The 19,709-nt window shown below is 43.2% G+C and overlaps 1 protein-coding gene across 1 annotated transcript in view; it reads right to left on the bottom strand.

Moving 5' to 3' along the window:
* Positions 1-17,081, bottom strand: part of mdga2a (MAM domain containing glycosylphosphatidylinositol anchor 2a) — a 142,099-nt gene extending 125,018 nt beyond the window's left edge. The window contains exon 1 of the mRNA XM_050062290.1: positions 16,168-17,081. Coding sequence (XP_049918247.1) covers positions 16,168-16,240 — 73 coding nt within the window. The 5' untranslated portion in view covers positions 16,241-17,081. The remainder of the gene's footprint in view (positions 1-16,167) is intronic.
* Positions 17,082-19,709: the final 2,628 nt, after the last annotated feature.

Genomic DNA, 19,709 nt, shown 5'->3' with positions numbered 1-19,709 from the left:
CCTTCGCGCGGTGCATTTAAGGGCGAGGAGAGGGGCTCATTTGATTGGTGTGATGTGTGTAAAACCCACTCCACGTCTTCTCTCCTCCCTCTTTCCGACTTGCGCAGGTAGGAGGGACGGAGGTGGGAAAGAGGAGTAGCTGCGCCAGCTGCACGGTGTGCCAAATTTGCAAAATCCGCCTGGCCACACCCAGTTGGCGAAGCGCAGGTGTGCTGCGCCTCCGCCTCGCCCGGTCTGTGAAACTAGAGGCCAGTGTGATCGCAGTCCATCAATTAGCTGAAAAACATGAGCCTTAACTTCACCTTCAGACTAACTCATGTCGCAAAAACAAAACTTAAATTTACACACTGAGACCAAAGTTTATCTTCCAAAGGGAATCATATCATATATGAAAACTCTAAAGAGACATCGGAGCCAGAGGTGGCAACCATGAACACTGACTGAAAGCTCCTCTGCTAACTGCTGATCATCTCCACCAACTGTCCCTCTGTTTTCACAGCTACTATCCTTCACAGCAGCAGCAACTAGTTAGTCTGAGTGGAGCTCCTCCTCTTCCTCCTCCTCTCCTCTTCCTCCTCCTCCTCTCATCAAACAGCCGGTCGGCAGGAAACAGGAGGTGGGCCAACAGCGCTCCCAGTAATCTGCCGCACTCCATCCTCATTACCACACATTAACACTTATTAACACAGTAAACCCACAGCTAATGGGTTGATAAACACAGGAGCACACTGGGAGGAGGGGGGAGGAGGGACGGGGGGGACAATGGCGGGTGTGAACGGTGTTTCCTGTGTGCGAGGAAACAGCTGGGAGAGGAGGAGGTAATTAAAAAACAATTATAATTAATCCCAATTTCCCAGAGAAGGTAAAGAGAGAGCAGGTCAAATATGCAGAGTTAATGATTTCATCAAAGTAGAGGAATATGCAGATTTCTGTCTGCAGCCGCTCACAGCTCGCCTTCACACCTTCACACACACCTTCGCACACCTTCACACACACACACACACACACACTGTTTCATCCTTCAGCCAGCGCAGGTTTGTTTCTTCAGCTTTTTCATTTGATGATTTTTCCCCAAAATCTAAACTTTTAACAAAATCTTTGTGGATTTTCTTTGATTCTTAAGGTGGCGTTCACATCACAGACTCAGGGCTGGATCTGACACCTGACCCCAAAGTCCAGTTCGTTTGATTAGTGTGAACACTTTGTACTGCACCTGGACACAGTGCGCCGATCTGTACTCGATACCACATAAAGAGGTGGTCTGCAGTGTGGTTCATGTGTACCTGGTACAGTTCACATCAGGTGTGAACACTAACTGTATCAAACACAGAAGCGGACTGATGTTTACTGCGACTACAGGGAGTTTTTAACAGATTATGAAATTGTCTTGATGCCTCTGTATCTGACCCAGAAATGACTTCGCAATCGCCTACGACCTGCAGTTGGTGCTCCGGCGGGAGGTGGCAATATCTGTCGGTCCCGCTCTTTCCTACACTGTAGCACCACAAAAATATCACCTAGGAGATGACACAAGTGTTCATTAATGCTAACCTAAGCGGGGGTGGAGTGGGATGAAATCAACTGTAAATAATATGAAAATGCCCTGAACTGCCTTCACACCTGAGGATTGTTTTCAGGTCTGTTGGACCCCTTTAGTTTGGTTCACTTGGTCTGGAGAAAGGAAAAAGAGATGGACTGTTGGCCTCTGATTTACTTTGACTTACTACAGAGCCCAGTCTCACTCCGAAGTCGTCAATATCCGGTGCATGGGAAGTGATTTGCGTCAGAAACCAACAAAAAAAAAAAAAGGTGTCCTTTAATGTTGGCATGATACGCGGCCGGTTGCCGGTGGCATCACAAGGAAACGCAGCGGGGCAAGGACAAAAGTTAAGGCGATGAAAGTCGGGGTGGGGCAGGCAGGAGGGTTGGTGGATGGGTCCAACAAACACTAACTTTGACACGAGAGAGCCGTGTTTGCATCCTGTAAGATTGTAAAGCCAAACCCTGTTGTTTTTTCCTAAACATAACCACGTGTGTGTTCTTGAAGTGTTGTACTGATGTAGTGCTTTTATTTTGAAAGAGACTGTAAGGCTGTTTACTGTAGTAAACTTTAAATTTCCTGTGAAAACAGAAGTGTTTCTTGAAAAAAAAAGGACTTGACACAGTGTCCCAGAACGTCAACAACCAACACACCCAGGGTACCTTGCACGTCGTATCTGGACGTGGAAAGTCCATGACCAAACATCAATATGTGACGAGGTCAGAGTGAGAATGTGTTGATCTACAAATGAATCCAGGAGTGTGGTGAAAGGTATTTTTCTAGTTTCAGGATTCTTAGATGCTCAACAGAACGATTTTAAGTTTGTCAAAATCAAATATATGTGTAATCAGTTTGCCATAGCACAGAAAAGTGGGTTAACCGTTAAGCCAAATTTGAATGATCAAAAAAACTGGTTGGCTATATCAAATTAGATTTTAAAAACGTGAAAAAACGAGCAGTATTCTCGGCTCTGGGGAGCATGTCTGCTGAGGGCAACGAAGATCGAGCCACTACAAAGTACAACAGGATCATGCTAACCCAGTAGGACACAGTCAATGGCACCATACCCTCCGAACAAAAGATCAAGAGAGCGGAGCAGCACAGCGACAGCCTCTCGATCAGCAGCTAACGTTAGCACAAAGCACACACCCACAACAGTGATGGGCTCGTTACTCTAAAAATGTAATATAGTACACATTACTCGTTACTCTTTGCAAAGTAATAATATAACTTTACTTATCACTCCCTGCCAATAGTAATTCGTTACACTACTCGATATATTACTTTCCCTTACATCCCATAAAACTGGTATTCGAGTATCTCCCCAAAATTCAGATGTGTGCGTCTGTGTGAATGTCACGATAATAGCTGCTACGTGTGCGGCTAAGGTCAGATAGCTTCGATTTTTTTTACCCAGGGGTCTTCAGTTGCCTGTGATCGGTATTTTCCTGCATAAAATCCAGTTTTGGTTGTTTAATCAATCAGTGCAGGGCTACAGCTGACCTCCACAGCTGGGGAGGGCTCACCTTTAGTGGGGTGTATTTCCTGGAGTGTCACATTGTTGTACTGTCGGTCATTGTAAGTGTTTCAGACCAGAGGGTTGAGGATGTGTTTCAGTCCAACTACCTGCAGCAACAGTGTTCTTGTCATCTTTCCTCCTGACAAAATCAAAGTAATGGGAATATTTCCAGCTGCTGAGGTAAAAAGTGTTTCCATATTTCAAACTAGCTTGCTGCTTCGTGACGTGCCTGCTCAGTGTGACGATTATGAAAACGAGTCGGCTGATGTGATGTTGTATTTCATGTTAGTGTGACGTGATAACAAAAGTAATGTTAAACAAGCTGTTGGTTTTGGGGTAACTCATTTTATTACAGAACTTTTATCAGTAATTAGTTACATTAGTAATGTGGTGCTGTCGTTAGTGACAGCGATTCTGCTTGTGTTTATATGATAGTGGCGTTTAACAAAGACGTTTATTCACATATTCATTAGACTGAAAGAGCAAAGAGAGCTCGTGGGACGCTCTAACATGTTAATCGATTGTCTTAATTGTATTAATATAATATGTGTTTGTTGTTTATTCAGGCAGGCTCCACTACTCTGTTTAGTTAATCTGGTTTAACTTGGTGCAGTGTGTTTTCTTTCTGCATCTGTATCTTCAGTTCTTCTTCTCTGTGTGACCAAACTCTTTGACATCATGAATCTAACTTGTTTTTCTTTTTACTGTCACATAAACTCAGCTGAACTGAACTTAACGTCTTCAGAGTCTCGCTGAGCTCCGTGACCCGCCCCCCTCCTCGCCACCCCCCCTCAGTCTTGAGGATCTGGATCGTTTTATATCATCAACCTTCAGCAGTGTACGAGCCTCTCCTCCGTCTCACCGTCCAGGACAACAAACAGCAGCCTCACACAGCAGATACAGAAATAACAGCCTGTAGGAGTTCTTTAGTGTGATTCAGTGTGTGACAGTGAAGAGCTGCTGAACGTCCTGTAATCCCTCTGCTGCCTTTCACATCCAAACAACTCACACAAAACACACAATGCACCCGAGACTGAGGAGGAAACAGGAAGTGTGTAAGAGCCTCAGCAGGGAGGGAAAATAATGTCACATTTTGATTTGAGACAGATTTTGATTTTACACGTTATTTAAGAAAATGTTAAATCTCCTGCTGATCAGTCACAAGTTTTTAGACCGATTTAATTTCATCTGGGCAGAAACCTCTTAATACTGGATTCTTTTTAGGTCAGTACTGATACTGATATTTGTGAGTTTAAATAATAAAAATAATCAGTTTATTTTATTTTGATCTCTGATATATATAGATTCATATATATAATTCAGTTTTAAATGTACTGATTTGTTTTTCCTCCCAACGTCTGACTGACATAAATTCAATATTTTTGGGGTTTGAAACAGAAATATAGTCAGACAAAAGGAGGCTTCTGATAAGGTACTAAACTTTGGAGTTTTAGTAAAATGTGATGGACAGTTTCAAATTTCTATTTCACATTTTATAAACCAGACAAACCAGTAATCGATTCATTGAGAGAATAATGAGCAGGCAAACCCATTACATGAAATAGTTTACAGTAAAGATGCAGCAGTTTATAGGGTGAACATCAGTATCAGACGATATTGGCCTTGTTGTTCGCCTTATCGGCACATAAGATGACATTCGCATTTGGTAGTGGCCGATGTTTTTGTGTTGTGTCGCATCAATGATGCGCAGGCTAAATATCAGGGTTCGAGACTAACAATAGGAAATGTGTTTGGGATGTACAGAGATCTTCCCCGGGACGCTGTTGGGATGAAAGGATGCAGTATACTCACTATCAACACGTCAGGGGACGCTCCCATTCAAGGGGCCGTACACATGTCGCGATTTTAGCGGCCTTGAAATCATTGTTTTTAATGTAGACGTGCAGCAGGTACGCCAGAGCGACACAATTGTCGCAAGCACATGTTACCTACTTTAGGGTGCAACGGCTGCGCCCTGAGGTCAACTTTTGGAATGCAGCAGCGCGCACCACGTCATGTGACGAGGAACAAGCAATCACAGCTGACGGATATCAAACAAAGACACAAGAGTAGCACCCAACCTCATGATTGATGCTACATTGTGAACAAATCAGCAGGAAGAGAGGTAGTTAACGTTAGCGGTTAGCAGTTAGCAGTTAGTTGTTAGCTGTTAGCAGTTAGCAGCTAGTGTCTGGAACTACCTGCTGACGGAGGTTAACCTCCACTGGAACTACTACTGTCGCCACATCCTGAGCTCAGCATCACCTAGGAGGAATGGGCCTCATTCACAAACAGGAAGTACGCACAAATCTGTGTTTAAACAGTGCGTATGAACGTTTTAGGAGAAATCTGGGAATCATCAATATTTCCTTACCTGAATTTTTTCCTACTCTGTGAACAAATTTAGACCTCCCTCAGACCATGCATACACACAAATGATAAAAGCCTGTCTGTCTCAGAAAATCTGAACAAACACCTGATAACCACATGAGTAACATTAAGACTGTAATTATTTAAAAGACTTTAACAGACAATATTTAAAACTGTTAAATCACTGATGCATTTGGTCAAATGTATTAAATACCTATGAAACTGACACACTGTCATCCTGAAAGCAGAGTATCTCAGTTCTTATTCAAAGGAAATTGCGCATATGTTCATTTATAGCCGACAAAAAAAGCATGCAGGATAAATAAAGATTCTGATCTTCCTCCAGGCAGGTATTAAGTTGCCATATGTAACCCTGCTGGAAGCTGCTGCTGTCTGTGCCTTCAGGAGAGCACATCAGAGAGCGACATGTTAAAGCATGTTTGAAGACAGTGATGAACGGCTGGCCAGCTGTTTCTGACTGAATTCACTCCTTCACTTCACAGACGCTCACTGATGGTAGAGAAATGGGGGCGTGGCAGGATGCTGATTGCAGATAGCGGCTACGCACCTGTCAATTTTTTGTAAAGACAAAATCAGCTGGTGCGCACGTGTCATGAATCCAACAATAAGTTTGCGTGTGTACTTATTTTATTGGGCGGCTGTGGCTCAGAGGAAGAGCAGGTCAACATGTCGAAGCATCCTTGGGCGAGATACTGAACCCCAAATTGCTCCCGATGGCTGTTCCATCAGTGTGTGAGAGTGTGTGAATGGTCACTGAGTAGCAGGTGGCACCTTATGTGGTAGCCTCGGCCACCAGTGTGTGAATGTGGCATGTAGAGTTAACGTGCTTTGAGTGGTTGGAGGACTAGAGAAGCGTTTACCATTTATGCACAGAGTAAGAATGTTTCTATGCACATATTAGTGACTGAGATCCGATGTGATTGGTTCAAAGAAATAAAAACAAGCCAGAGCTTTTCCCCCACAGCACGGTGATAATATTTTGATTCCAGAATCCTGGAAACACGAGACTACATCATCATCATGTGTGTCGACACCTGAGCTCACCAAACATCCAGAATTAAATACAAGAAAGTATTTCACACATTCACTGTCACCTGTGACCCAAAAGCATGCTGGGAAACACACAAACACAGTTTCCCCACCACCAAAATACCAACCAGTTTGTGTGTGTGTGTGTGTGTGTGTGTGTGTGTGTGTGTGTGTGTGTGTGTGTTTGCGATCCGGACACATCTGCTACCTGTCACCTTCAGTTACACACCCCCTCCCCTCCTCCGCTGTGTGTCAGAGCTGCAACAGGAGCTGTCAATCAGCACACACACACATTTGACAGTATCTGTTGTGGCGTGTGTGTGTGTGTGTGTGTGTGTGTGTGCATGCGTGTGAGTGTGTGTGTGTGACAGATGGCCTCAGGATGCTGCTGTTGGGGCAGATTAACCACAAACACACACACACACACTAACAGTGCTGTTAGCTCCATGCTAACATGTTAGCATTAAACAGCTGAACCAGAATAAGAATGGAAACAGAGAGGACGGAGACACCTGACTCTGAACAGCTGCTCATCCTCACTGGATTCCACCAACATCTGTTTTCCTTTAGAAACCCTAACGACACTGAAAGAGTCGATGAGTTCACACTAATGTTTCTTCTGTAGATGTTTTAGCTTGAGCTCATTTTAACTCTTTTATATCCTGTTGGGTAGTTTAATCTACAGCGATGCATCATATTCTATAAGACCATCATGTGTTTGTAGCCTGGCCGTCCTGTGAGAGCCACATATCTCAGTCGACACACAGAGCCTACACCATAACCTGACGTGCACCTCCCCAGAAATGTAACTACACGTCGTGGCCACGCAGACCTCCTGTCTGTTTGTGTAAGCTGAAACCATTTCCCTCAGTGGAAACAAAGCTTTAATTTACTTTAATTTCACATATAAGAAACAATAAATTGTGAAGACAATAAAGCCTCCACTAAAATAGCATTTTAAGTCTTGTGTGTGATTTATCCTGGCTTCATATGAGCAGAGGAAATCTCTGCTAGTTTCTAGGCTAAGTTATACAATGTAAAATGCCATAGGCTTGTGCTAATAACGTTAGCATGTTGTATTTGTGGGGAAAATGTGTCCAGATAAAGACAAGTGTTTGTCTGTGAATGCTGCGAGTTATAGTGAAGCTGATTTGTGTGTTTGAAATTGTCTCTATTAAGCCATGTTTAATGTGTGTTTAATGTGTGTTTTGAATCAACTAAACTTTACAGCACTTCACAGAAACCCCACCGCCGACTAGTGTTTTGGGGGTGTAACTGCAAAGTGACACAGACACACCACCGCACAAGTATAAATGCTCACAACAGTGTAGGCGACATGTGTAGGGTCTCCTGCACAACTATAAATCCTGCCTAAGGCAGGGAGAGCAGCAGCAAAGACCCCCAGGAACAGAACAGAGCAGCATCAATGACAAACAGAAATGACACTGATAAGTCAGACACAGCATGAAAAGCAGGAGCTGGGGTGGAGGCAGGTTGCAAAGCGGCTTGCCGAGGAAGCAGCAACAGTAGGCAGGCCAGAGCAGTTTAAATAGGGCGCACTGAATGAGATTCGCCAATTGGTTGCAGAGAAAGGAATCATGTGATCTATCAGCTGACTCCCTCCCATCAATCAGCTGCTCCATCAGTTGATTGGGCTGTTTGAGATCAGCTGATGTAGCTTGGATGTGAGCTGAGCTTGACATCGTGTCCTGCCTGAACTAACACTGTTCTCACTTAAGTTTAAGAAGGAGGAGAATTTTCTCAACACATAAAAAAACAAACATTCAGCATCAGCACGTCTGGAGATACATGGTTTTCACTGGTCAGGAAGTAACTGTCAGACACATGTAGTGCAGTAAAAAGCACAATATTCACCTCTGAGATGGAGAGGAATTTATACTCAATAAAAAATATTGCAGTAAATGTACTTAGTTACACTCCACCTCTGCTGTGGTGAGTCAGCAGGACTTACAATGTGTCATCATGTTGCGGCTGCAGTGTACCTAGCGGCCTGCAGGGGGCGCTATGGGCTCCTAGGCCTGTTGTCACTTTGGTGCTGTTCAGAGAGAAGCAGCCAAACAGTGAGTGAGCAGCAGACTGACCTTTTCCATCCAAATGAGCTCTAACTGCACATTGTGCTGCGGAGAGTTTATGAGGCAGAAAATGAGCCCATATGGCTGTGAAATCACATCAGGATCATGACAACAAATCAAACACCACATCTGACCGCCAGTCAACAACAACAACAACGACGACCACAACAACCACACAGGACAGATCACACTCGCTCACTGACCGGCTGACTGCAGGCTGCAGCTGCATCATGAGGACGATGATGATGATGGTGCAGCCAACAGATCACATGTGCTGCTGCAGTTGTTACTGAATGATGAATGATTAATCTGCTGATTATTTATAAACAGAAAATAGTCGAACATGTCCTGATGTGTAGTTTCCCTGAGCTGATGTCTTCAGATGCCCAAAAATCCAAGGCTGTTCATTTTAATATCATGTAAGGGTGTGTCCAAACAATCTTTCCCCAGCAGCAGCGTCTTTTTTAATTGTTCCCTCTGAGCAGAGAGCGTATGTGGCCGCATGTGGCTGCTTAGAGAGAAGGCGCTGCACCTATTATAATTTTCCAAGCATTACGCCTTTTTTGTGCGGCTGCTCCGAGCACTTTAAGTTGAAAATTTCTGATTTTTGAGAAAGGCGCCAAGGACGTCACTGCCGCTTCTTTAGCTGGGCCACTGTCAGCTATCACAGCTACGGCAGAAAAGTTTATTTTTTGGGAGCAGGTGAGCCAGCGGACACTGGATGTTGCTGCAGAGTGTTGTGCTATTATGACCCTTGTAAGCTTAAAGTTAACTGTGCCAACCCTCTGTTAATGTAGCGTTGTATTAGCTACCTAGCTAACGTCACTGTCAAGATATTGTTGTCGTAGAAACATACCCATGCGGAGCACGTCATTTTTACAAAAGCACAGGGAGTGTTTTTTTACGAAGCTCCCCAGCGTCCTGCCAGTACATTTCTACTGAAGAAAAACACTATGTGGAGACACACACGAGAACAGCAACCCAATCAACACATTTAATGTAACCATTGTAAACATCTGGAAACCACAGATATTTTACGTTATAAGGTAGCAGATACATTGAACTCTGTTAACTGTAGTTAACTTGTGGTTATGTTTAGGCGCAAAAACCACCTGGTTATGGTGAGGAAAAGATCATGGTTTGGCTTAAAATCCCTGGTTTTCATGGCACTAACAGCAACGAGCCACATGCAGAGAGTAAAAATTAGTCAACTCCAGTTGCACAAAACGTTATTAACCGTCTCAATCTGCTCTCATCCAGCTGTGCTGATGATGAATCCCAGTTGACCACAAGTAACTTAGCATAAGTAACACCATTGAAACAGTACATTAGTACAGGTGTGGTGCCGTGTGCAAAGACTCGGACACATGCCAAAGAACTGGAGAGGTGCAACCAAAAAAAGTATGTAAGGAGAAAATGCAGTAGTGAAATTGATGTACTAATGTTTTTAAAGTGTCAGTACTGAGGCTGTTTTCACAATTTTTTTGTATGTTTACTTACGAAAAGTAATGCACCCAAATTCGTACATATCCCACGTATTTTCAAAGGCTGTGATTACGAGACAAATGCACTGATGGCAGTAAACGAGGAGCCAGTCCAGAGTGCTTGCAAGGAGGCAGGTTGGGGTGTTGGATGGGTCACAAAAAAACAGACTTTCGCCCTGGGGACGGTGTTATGATATAGTTCGGTAGCTACGACAACGATATCTAAGTTACTTGCGGAGTTCCATATTCACCAGATCCAGTGTGGACAGAGAGCGTCTGATGTAACATGATGCAACGCTCACATCCAGTCAGGACACAGAGTTACTCCATAAATCAGCACGACACAGTTTTCAGTCTTTCCGCAAGTATTTTCTGACATGTAAAATGTGTTAAGAAAATGATTTGACTTTGCCCTTTCATTTCTTAAAGACAAAAATATTCACAGTTCAGATTTTGGAACCACATGATTAATTATCTGTTGATTCACTTATTGATTAACTGACCACAAAGTCTCTGTTTGATTCTTAGAATCACTTTATGACCAGAAACAGGAAGTTCATCTCCATCATCGTCTCCTAAAGCCTCCATCGTTTACTGAATGTAAAACAAATGCACAGATGTTGCATCCTAATCCCCTCCTTCCCTCCTTCCTTCCCTCTTTCCTTCCTTCCTCCCTCCTCTGTTGCATCCCGGCTGCAAACAGAATCCCCCCCACACACACACACACACAGATGAAGAGGAATTATTCGTAAAGACCTGAGTTTCCATGAGCTCAGAGACGTCAGCGCTCTAAACTGTGTGAATGTAAGTAACAGTGAACGTGATGTAATACGCCTCCTCCCCCTCTAATCTGTGACATATAAGATTACAGATAATCTGAGTGTGAGCTGACGTCACGCAGGGAACACTGTCACTACGCTGTTATTACGACAGTATGGTACCAAAGGTGCTGCACATAATGTTTGATTGACCGAGTGATGACACACACGTGGCTGCAGAAATAAAAGCTCCAACATCAGTGAGCGTCCTGCCTCCTTTAAATACTTCATGTATTTGTACTGCAGCTGGACTGAGATACAAAGTAATAATCCAGAAGTTTCCTCAGAGGGAAGAAGAACCTGACTGATGGTTTAATATAGCAACCACAGGACACTAAACATACAGCTCAGTTTACTGAAGTCCTCTCTGTAAATATTACTGTAGTATTACAGTAAAAACAAACCATGAGGACACAGAGTACTCTAACGTCACCACAGTTTCCTTCGGGAATATTACAGCTGAAAAACAAACACTCATAAATCCTGTATGTGTGCAGTCTTGAGGTCAGTGCTGAGATCAACCCGCTGCTCTTCCTACAGAAATATTAAAGGAATATTTCACTGGCTCCATAAAGAACAGTAACACACTGTAAACTGTGTCAGACACACTTCCAGTGTAAATCATTACAGGAACATCTCAGGACGAGGTCATAAAACAGATAATAAAAGGACTACAAGGACTCCAGGAACCGTGGCTGAGGCTGCAGCTCCAGCTGAGGACACTGAGGTTAGTGAACTTAATATTTGTTCCTGGGGATTCTCAGGAATGTTCGCGACCTGTGAGGAGTTTATTTTACTGCTAACAGTTGGAGGATTTTTCAGATTCGTGTTTCAGGCCAACACATAAATAAGCAGATGAATAAATAAGGTTTAAGTATTAATGCATCATAATTAAACTGCTGGCAGAGTGAAGGAGGCTTTGAAATACCAATTAAGGCTCCATGTCGGGAGATAAACAGCATAAATGAACAGTTAACTGAATCAAAGAAACATGGAACAGAAATACTGCTGTGTCAAAAATGTTTAAGTTCTGGTTACTGACCTGAATATAAATATAATGATTATAATAAGATGTCTCAGGTGATACCAAAGAGTTTAATGCAACACGAGCAGTGGATGAAATGAGTCACAGCAACACGCCAGTAACACCACAGCAGATGACACAACGAGAGATGTCAGTTCATTTTGCTTTCAACAGTTTGACACCCACTAACCAGTAACTAATGAGTTAATTTTTAATGTCCAGGTGGAGCAATAATAAATATTAAGGCTGCACGATATATATCTGGCCGCTAAATTATCAGCCAATAATGGGACATTTTTATTATAAAAATTATAGCTGATAAATAGCGCCGATAATATGAAGCCAAACTGCTTTCATTGACTTAACAAGGGCAGCATCTACACACCGACACAGTGGGTGGTGGTGCATGTACCTTTAAACTTGGTTTGCCAGCTGCCAATAAACACAGAGAAGAAGAACAACAACTGCAGCACGCTGTCTAGAGGACAGAGCATGTCGTTCACAGAGGAAGACAACAGGATTGCGCCAAGGGTCTGATCTGATCGTTCACGAACGAATCGTTCAAAAGAACTAATCTGTTGAGTGGACATACTGAACTGAATCACTTCCGGAACTGATTCGTTCATTTCTCAGCAGTGAGCGTGGAGTGGAACTGCCGATTTGGTCTGTGCAAACGATGAATCACTCGCGAGTTGCGAGGCAGCCAGGGTGCAGGGAGGGACTACCTACCGCGTGACGAATCACTCAGGGAACGAATCACTTAGTGAACGACGTAACCTCGATCCCTGAGTGATTCAAATCTTTTCTTCTCAGCGATACACTTTCATAGGGACCATTTTCTCCAAGCTAACGGCTAATGTAGCCAGGAGTCAAGCCACATGAACACAATCACACACCTCCCCATTGTTTTAACAGACTTAGTTTCCAGATAAACAAACTTAAAACGTTAGGCTGGACAGTAATGATACTCAGCACTCCCGGAAGCCGCTAACTGAATCATAAATCGTTCAGCCGTATATCAGTTCAGTGAGCCGGACTACGCCATACACAGTCAGGGCTCCTCTCGCCAAGCACTAAACGATTCAGTGAACAAATCTTTTGAACGAATCTTTTTAATGAACTGATTCTAGGGATTCAGTAGATTCTAAAGAACTGCTTTGCCCATCACTAGTCTGATCTCCAACCGCCCGACACAAGTTAGACACAGGGCTGCAGGAGTGTTAGCATAAGCTATTAAGCAGCAGCGGTTAACATCTAACACCGAGCTTTTAAAAGGCTTGACTCAATAGTGGTGGCAGGTTGATTTGGTTAGGAGCTATGGGATATTAAATCAGGTGTATTTTCTCACTACATCTTAGTAGACCTGCCCCCTGATAGTTGACCAAATGTTCATCGACCAGAAAGGTCATTAGTTGGCAAGATTTCATTGGTCACTTAGTCACAGAAACAATAAATAAACTTGAAACTCTATTAGGAGCTGCGCCTTGTCAAAATAAATCCAAACCTATATGACTTATGACCTATATGAATTTAATGTGAAAGGACAGACACAGGAAGTGTCCACGCTCAGCAGTCAGACAGGAGTCAGGTTAATTTCCAGGGCTGGTACCTGCGGTTATTCCACAGGCTAGTTAATAACATGTCGGGCAGGAAATCCAAAGTGTGGGATCATTTTGAGAAGGTGAAGGACGAACCCAAGGTGATATGTAAACTCATCTTCATTGGTCGACTACAAACATGACGTATCATCTGAAACATGGAAGTAGCTACATGCCCATTAGCCCACAGCGTCATTAACAGGCGGCTCGCTCAGTGTGTGACGTGCACTTGGAGATAAAATATAGGCCTATATTAATGAAGGTTCATTAGTACGGTTTTGTATTTCTCTGTAATGTAGCACAGTGTTAACAATGTTACTGATACTATTCTTTCTCACACCTTCAACTCAAACCACCAAAATATATCATTTAATCATTACATTCATATCAGAAACATGCAGGAGACTAGTCCACTGATGGACTGTGATGATGACTATTGGTCGACTAGGAACACTCTTCGTCAGTAGCAGCCCTATTTAAGTCACGTGTAATTTGTCACATTACAAAACTGATGTTATCCTCGTGAACATGACAGCGTACCACCCGTTACAGTCCCCGATGTCTCTATCTGGTGTTACCGTTAGCGCCTACACCTGTTTATGATTCAAAACAAGATGCTAAATGAGCTAAAGGTCCCTTTTTTGCTTTTTCTTCAGATCCTGTTCATCAGCAGATAAAGTCTTCACTGCTGTTATCATGTCAGCTACAGTAAGAACTGAAATTCAGTTTTAAAAACTGAGCAAACTCTGACACTGATGATGAAGACCATGAGATGTGGCTGAAAGCTCGGACTAGTAAGAGGACCTTTATATTTTTTTGTTAAAGAGAAATATTCTACCGGAGGAGATGTGAAAGAAGAAATATCAAAGTTGATTCTTGACCTTGGAAAGAGTAAAAATAAGTGTAACTCAAGGTCACTTATGAGTTCTTTTCTTGAGCTTTCAACCACATCACATGGTCTTCTTCAGCAGATGGAGGTTGGTCAGTTATTATCATGTGACATGCGTGTGGAAATCAGGGATCAGAGTGATGATGTCACAGTGATGTCACAGTGATGAACCAGCATCATCATCATCATAACACAAAGGTCACTCAGAGCTCAGTCTGAGTCCCACAGAGACCCCCAATATTCCTGAGCTGTCACACAGGATAAAAATAACACAGCAGCAGCAACATGTCACCACCTACTGAGTCCTGCTGAGATACAGGGTCCCACAGAGACCCTGTAGACCTGCAGAGACCCTGTGAACCTGCAGACCCCCTAAGTCCCAAAGAGATACAGAAACAACAAGCTCCACTGAGGCACAGAGTCCCACAGAGACCCTGTAGACCTGCAGGCTCTGTGAGTCCCACAGAGACACAGAAACAACGAGTCCTAAAGAGACACTGTAGACCTGCAGAGACCCTGTGTCCCACAAAGACCCGAATATTCCTGCACTGTCACACAGGATTAAAATAACACAGCAGCAATAACGTCATGTCACCATCTACTGAGTCCAGCAGAGACACACAGTCCCACTGAGACAGTGTAGACCTGCAAAGACCCTCTGTCCCCCCCCCGACCAGAATATCCCTGAGCTGTCACAGGGGATAAAAATAACACAGCAGCAGCAACATCATGTCACCATCTACTGAGTACCACTGAGACTTTGAAGACCTGCAGACACCCTATACACCTGCAGACACCTGTAGACCTGCAGAGACCCTGAGTCCCCCAAAGACCAGAATATTCCTGATCTGTCACATAATAAAACAGCAGCAGTAATATCATGCAATCTACTAAGTCCCACAGGGTCCCACAGAGACATCTGCAGAGACCCTGTAGACCTGAGGACACCCTGAGTCGCACAAAGACCCTGGAGACCTGCAGAGACCCTCTGTCCCCCAAAGACCAGAATATTCCTGCACTGTCACACAGGATAAAAATAACACAGCAGGAGTAACATCATGTCACCATCTACTGAGTCCCACTGAGACCCTGTGGATCTGCAGACACCCAGAGGCCTATACAGGGACCCTGAAGACCCACAGAGACCCTGAAGACCTGCAGAAACCTTGTAGACCTGCAGAGACCTTAAGTCCCACAAAGACCCAAATATTCGTGTGCTGTCACAGATGACACAGCAGCAGTGTCATGTCACCATAGTGCGTCCCACAGAAACCCTGTAGATCTGCAAATCCCCTTTAGACCTGCAGACACCCTGAGTCTCACAGAGACCCTGTAGACCTGCACAGACCCTGTAGACCTGAACAGACCCTGTAGACCTGCAGTACTGTTACACACAGGAACACGGTGAGACATGATGGCGTCAGGATGATCTAATAAAGACTGAACATCAGTCAGTTACTGCAGTGGTATTATTAGGAGCCCCCCTCACTGTGTTCACAGGTGTGTGTTGGTGTGCAGCAGCCTACCTGTTGTGCCCTCAGGCCAGGCATGAATGTAATATGACTGAATGAGCATCACACACACACACACACACACACACACACACACATTTAGCCTACACGCGCTAAATCCCTCACAAGGTCAAGTTGGTGTGGGTGGTATTCCGGGTTAAACGCTGCTTGTGCTGCGCTGCGGCCGTTCACACCGCATCACACCGAATTTACCGGGCAGGAATATTTGGAGAATGACAACATGTTAATTGCATGTTAATGACGTCCTTACCGTACACGCCCTGGCCGTGCACGCCCTGCAGGAAGCCGGTAAACAGCCACAGGAGACCGAAAACTAAACCCATCTTCACATCCTCCTCTGGCCGCCTCGCTGCGTCTCTCCCCCCGGGGATGAGGTTGTCAGATCGGTTCCCCGCAGCTGCTGCTGCCGCTGCTGCTCCTCCTTCCTCCACCTCCGCTCCGGCCGGCGTCCCTCCGCACGGAATCCGGCCCGGTGACCGGTTCTCATCCACAAATCCAACTGTGTCCCCGCCGGCACCCCGCCACCACCCCCCGATCCCCGGTCAGATGTGACAGGGAGGTCCGGTTCTGCTCATACCGGAGCTAACGTTAGCTAAAACCGTCAGAGACCAGCTGAGGAGGATGACGGTCAGCGGAGACCCGAGAGGAAGAGCCGGTGCCTCAGCCGCGTCTCCTTGATGGTGACATTGTAGGAAAAAGATTCAAATTCAGGAGAAAACAAGTCGGTGCGACAGATCCTCACACCGGGAGGATGTTCACAAGTCCCCGCTGCCCCTCCGCCGAGTCCACCGGGCTCCTTGTCCGTGAGTCGGTACCGGAGTTACATCCATCATGCTGAGGAGAAGCGGGTCCCGCTCCGTGTCCTTGCTGTCAGCGGCTCGTCGCGGCCCGTCAGGCCGGGCAGGAGAGGCAGAGAGTCGGGCTCCGTGATGCTGTGATGCCGCTCTGAGATACGGCGAAGCAGAGAGAGGAGAAGCGGTCAGTCCCGTCGACTCGTCGGTGGATTTTACCGGTGAGAGACGTCACCGAGCGAACCGAGCGGTAAAGAGGAACAGAACGGACAGGGACACAGCTTCCGGGAGGCATTTTCAAAATAAAACCCATTTAACAAATAGGCTACTAACGTGTGATACAAAACAACAGCTGGTAAAACTGTTCATGTGTGCAGACAATATAATATAATATGATAAAATATAATATAATAAATAATTATCTGAATCTGAGGAGTCAGTAGGGATAATAATAGAATATTTCTGAAAATGGTTGTTTCTTTTGACTTTTGCTTTTTTTCCTGGTAGATTTCTTAACAATTTTTGAACAGTACACCTAAAACACTAAAAGAGAATTAAATGACTTTATGGTTGAACTATTCACAACTTACAAAATGCTGACTGTGGCAGGGGTTAAAAAATAAATTGTAATTTAATGTGTCACAAGTCAGAGAAGGTTGTAAATCAATGATGGTTAAATTAATAGGATTAATTATCACGTTACATGAATGAAACTCTTTCGATATATGTGGACAATTCATTTGGTTATGTTTTCTTTTATTTGTCTTTTGTTTAAAAAAGTGCTTAATAATGTAAGCTATTAATTAGGCTACTTATACTTTAAACAATCACAAAAGGGTGAAGTTAAAAAAATGTTCAGTGTAAATTACCACTCACTTGTAGATTAGTATAAATATGTAACTATACTTTACACACTTAGTTGGATTTTAATCAATTTTTCTCTTTCAAAAGAAAAACATTTGTCTTTTACTTATTTTATCAAATTGTTTAATTATTTTGCTTATTAATGATTTTTTTTATCAATTTTCCTTAAAAATTATTAAACCTTTTCTCCTTTTTTATCGAATTGCTTATTTATTATTTTACATATTTAGTTTATTTGTAATCAATTTTCTTTTTCTAAAAAAAATCTCATTTATAAAAGTATTTTTTCTTATTTTACTCAACTGTTTCTTTTTTACTGAATCAATCCATATCAATCTGTTTTTTATTTATTCAACATTTCAAACAAATATAAAAAAGGTCATATACATTGCACCAAAGACATTAATTCAAAATGCAGAGGGATAACAAATAAAGTCAAACGAATAACTTATTTCCATCCTTGATATATGGAGGTTGAAATATGACGTGACATTGCATGATACTAAAAATAAAGAGAGTTAAAATTTTGTTGTTAATGTCAAAACAAATAATTAATAAATTAAAACACTCAACAAATCTGATGTTTGTAAAAAAAAAAAAAAAAAAATCAAAGTAATGTAAACTATCACTAGTTTTGGAAAGTTGTTGAACTTATTACATAATCCATTATTTATGTCACCACTTCCCAATCTGTAGGCTTTTATTTTGACGACATGTTTTCCGGTCTCACCGTGACTAACTGCCGGAAGTTTGACGTTACGCGGAATCTGCCGCGCGAAACATCACGAGCCGCTGGTTTCTGACCGTGACTGTAAAAAAAAAACAAAAAACATCCTCACGAGACAAGAGGAGCCTGTAGGCGGCACGCGGGGTGGAAAATGACAGCGCGAGCCCTCACTGCGCACGTGTGTGATGTTCTTTTTTTCCCGGGACTCCTGTGAGGCGGGAAAAGAGACAGATGTCTCACTCAGAAACTACACATGGATTGATAAATTATTGATTGATAAAAAATGGAAAATTGAATGAAGGATGACGTCAGCAGTGTGGATGAAAATCTGATAATAAAATACTGCTACAGTCACTGTGAGGCCTCTGATAGAGATGTGATCAACAGGTGCTTTATGTTTCCTCCTATTTTTATTTTTATTTTCACCTTCCAGAACCTTCAGTTTCACTAATTTCAGGTTATATAAAAATCAAGTTTTGTCCAAATGAAGCAGAAAGTTTAATTTAATTTCCAGGTAGCTGCCACAGGCCCTCTTGTGCGTTGTGTCACTTGATCAGAGACGTGACACTGGATTGCATCAACATACATATTTCCCAACAATCATCACTGCATATCTGTGTATGACAAAGAATACCAAGGAAAATAATAAATTATTAATCTAATGCAACAATTTTAATAATTTATTATAGTTTCTTTGGAATAAGCATATTATTTTGTCGTAGATGTTATTGACAATTTTACAAAAGAAAATAAAAAAATCATAACAAAGATGTGTTTGCCTTTTTCAAGGGCATATGTAACATATGCAACCTGGTCTCATTCCGAAATCGTCGAAATCTGGCACTTGGGCCGTCAGACACTGACGAAAAAAGCTGTCCTTCAGCGTTGGCATGATACGTGGCTGGTCACTGTAATAGTTTAACTGTGGTCAGCGGCGTCAGGGGCAGCAGGACAAGAACAAAAGTTAAGGCAGCAAAAGCCTGACTGGAGTGGATGGGTCCAACAAACACCAACTTTCACCTGTGAGAGCAGTGTTTGCTTCCCCTTCTTTATGTTTTTCTAAAACCAGCTATGTGTTTTTGTTGTTGGAAAAAAAAAGGTCAGTTGGTCTCAGTGTGGTTACAAATGAACTCTAGTGCCGTTGGTTTGTGGTGAGAAGGTGTTCCGACCTGGATGTGAAGCAACTGCAGTCATGTGACACATTGTTTGGGTTAAACATGAGCATGTTACACTCCTGGAGGATTATTAATGTGCACCTCCTCCTGTACTGCCTTAATATGCACATTCAGCACATCCAATGCATCAAAACATTGTTTTCTAGTTGGAGCCGCGCCTCGTTTTCAAACTGTATGGTTTGACTAAACTGAACAATGACAGCAATATAGTCCACGATGAGCAGCGCTAAAATCA

This window comes from Epinephelus moara, chromosome 14, assembly GCF_006386435.1.
Source record: "Epinephelus moara isolate mb chromosome 14, YSFRI_EMoa_1.0, whole genome shotgun sequence".
Taxonomy (NCBI): domain Eukaryota; kingdom Metazoa; phylum Chordata; class Actinopteri; order Perciformes; family Serranidae; genus Epinephelus; species Epinephelus moara.
Note: the sequence above shows the minus strand (reverse complement) of the source record. Positions and strands in the feature narration are given on the sequence as shown.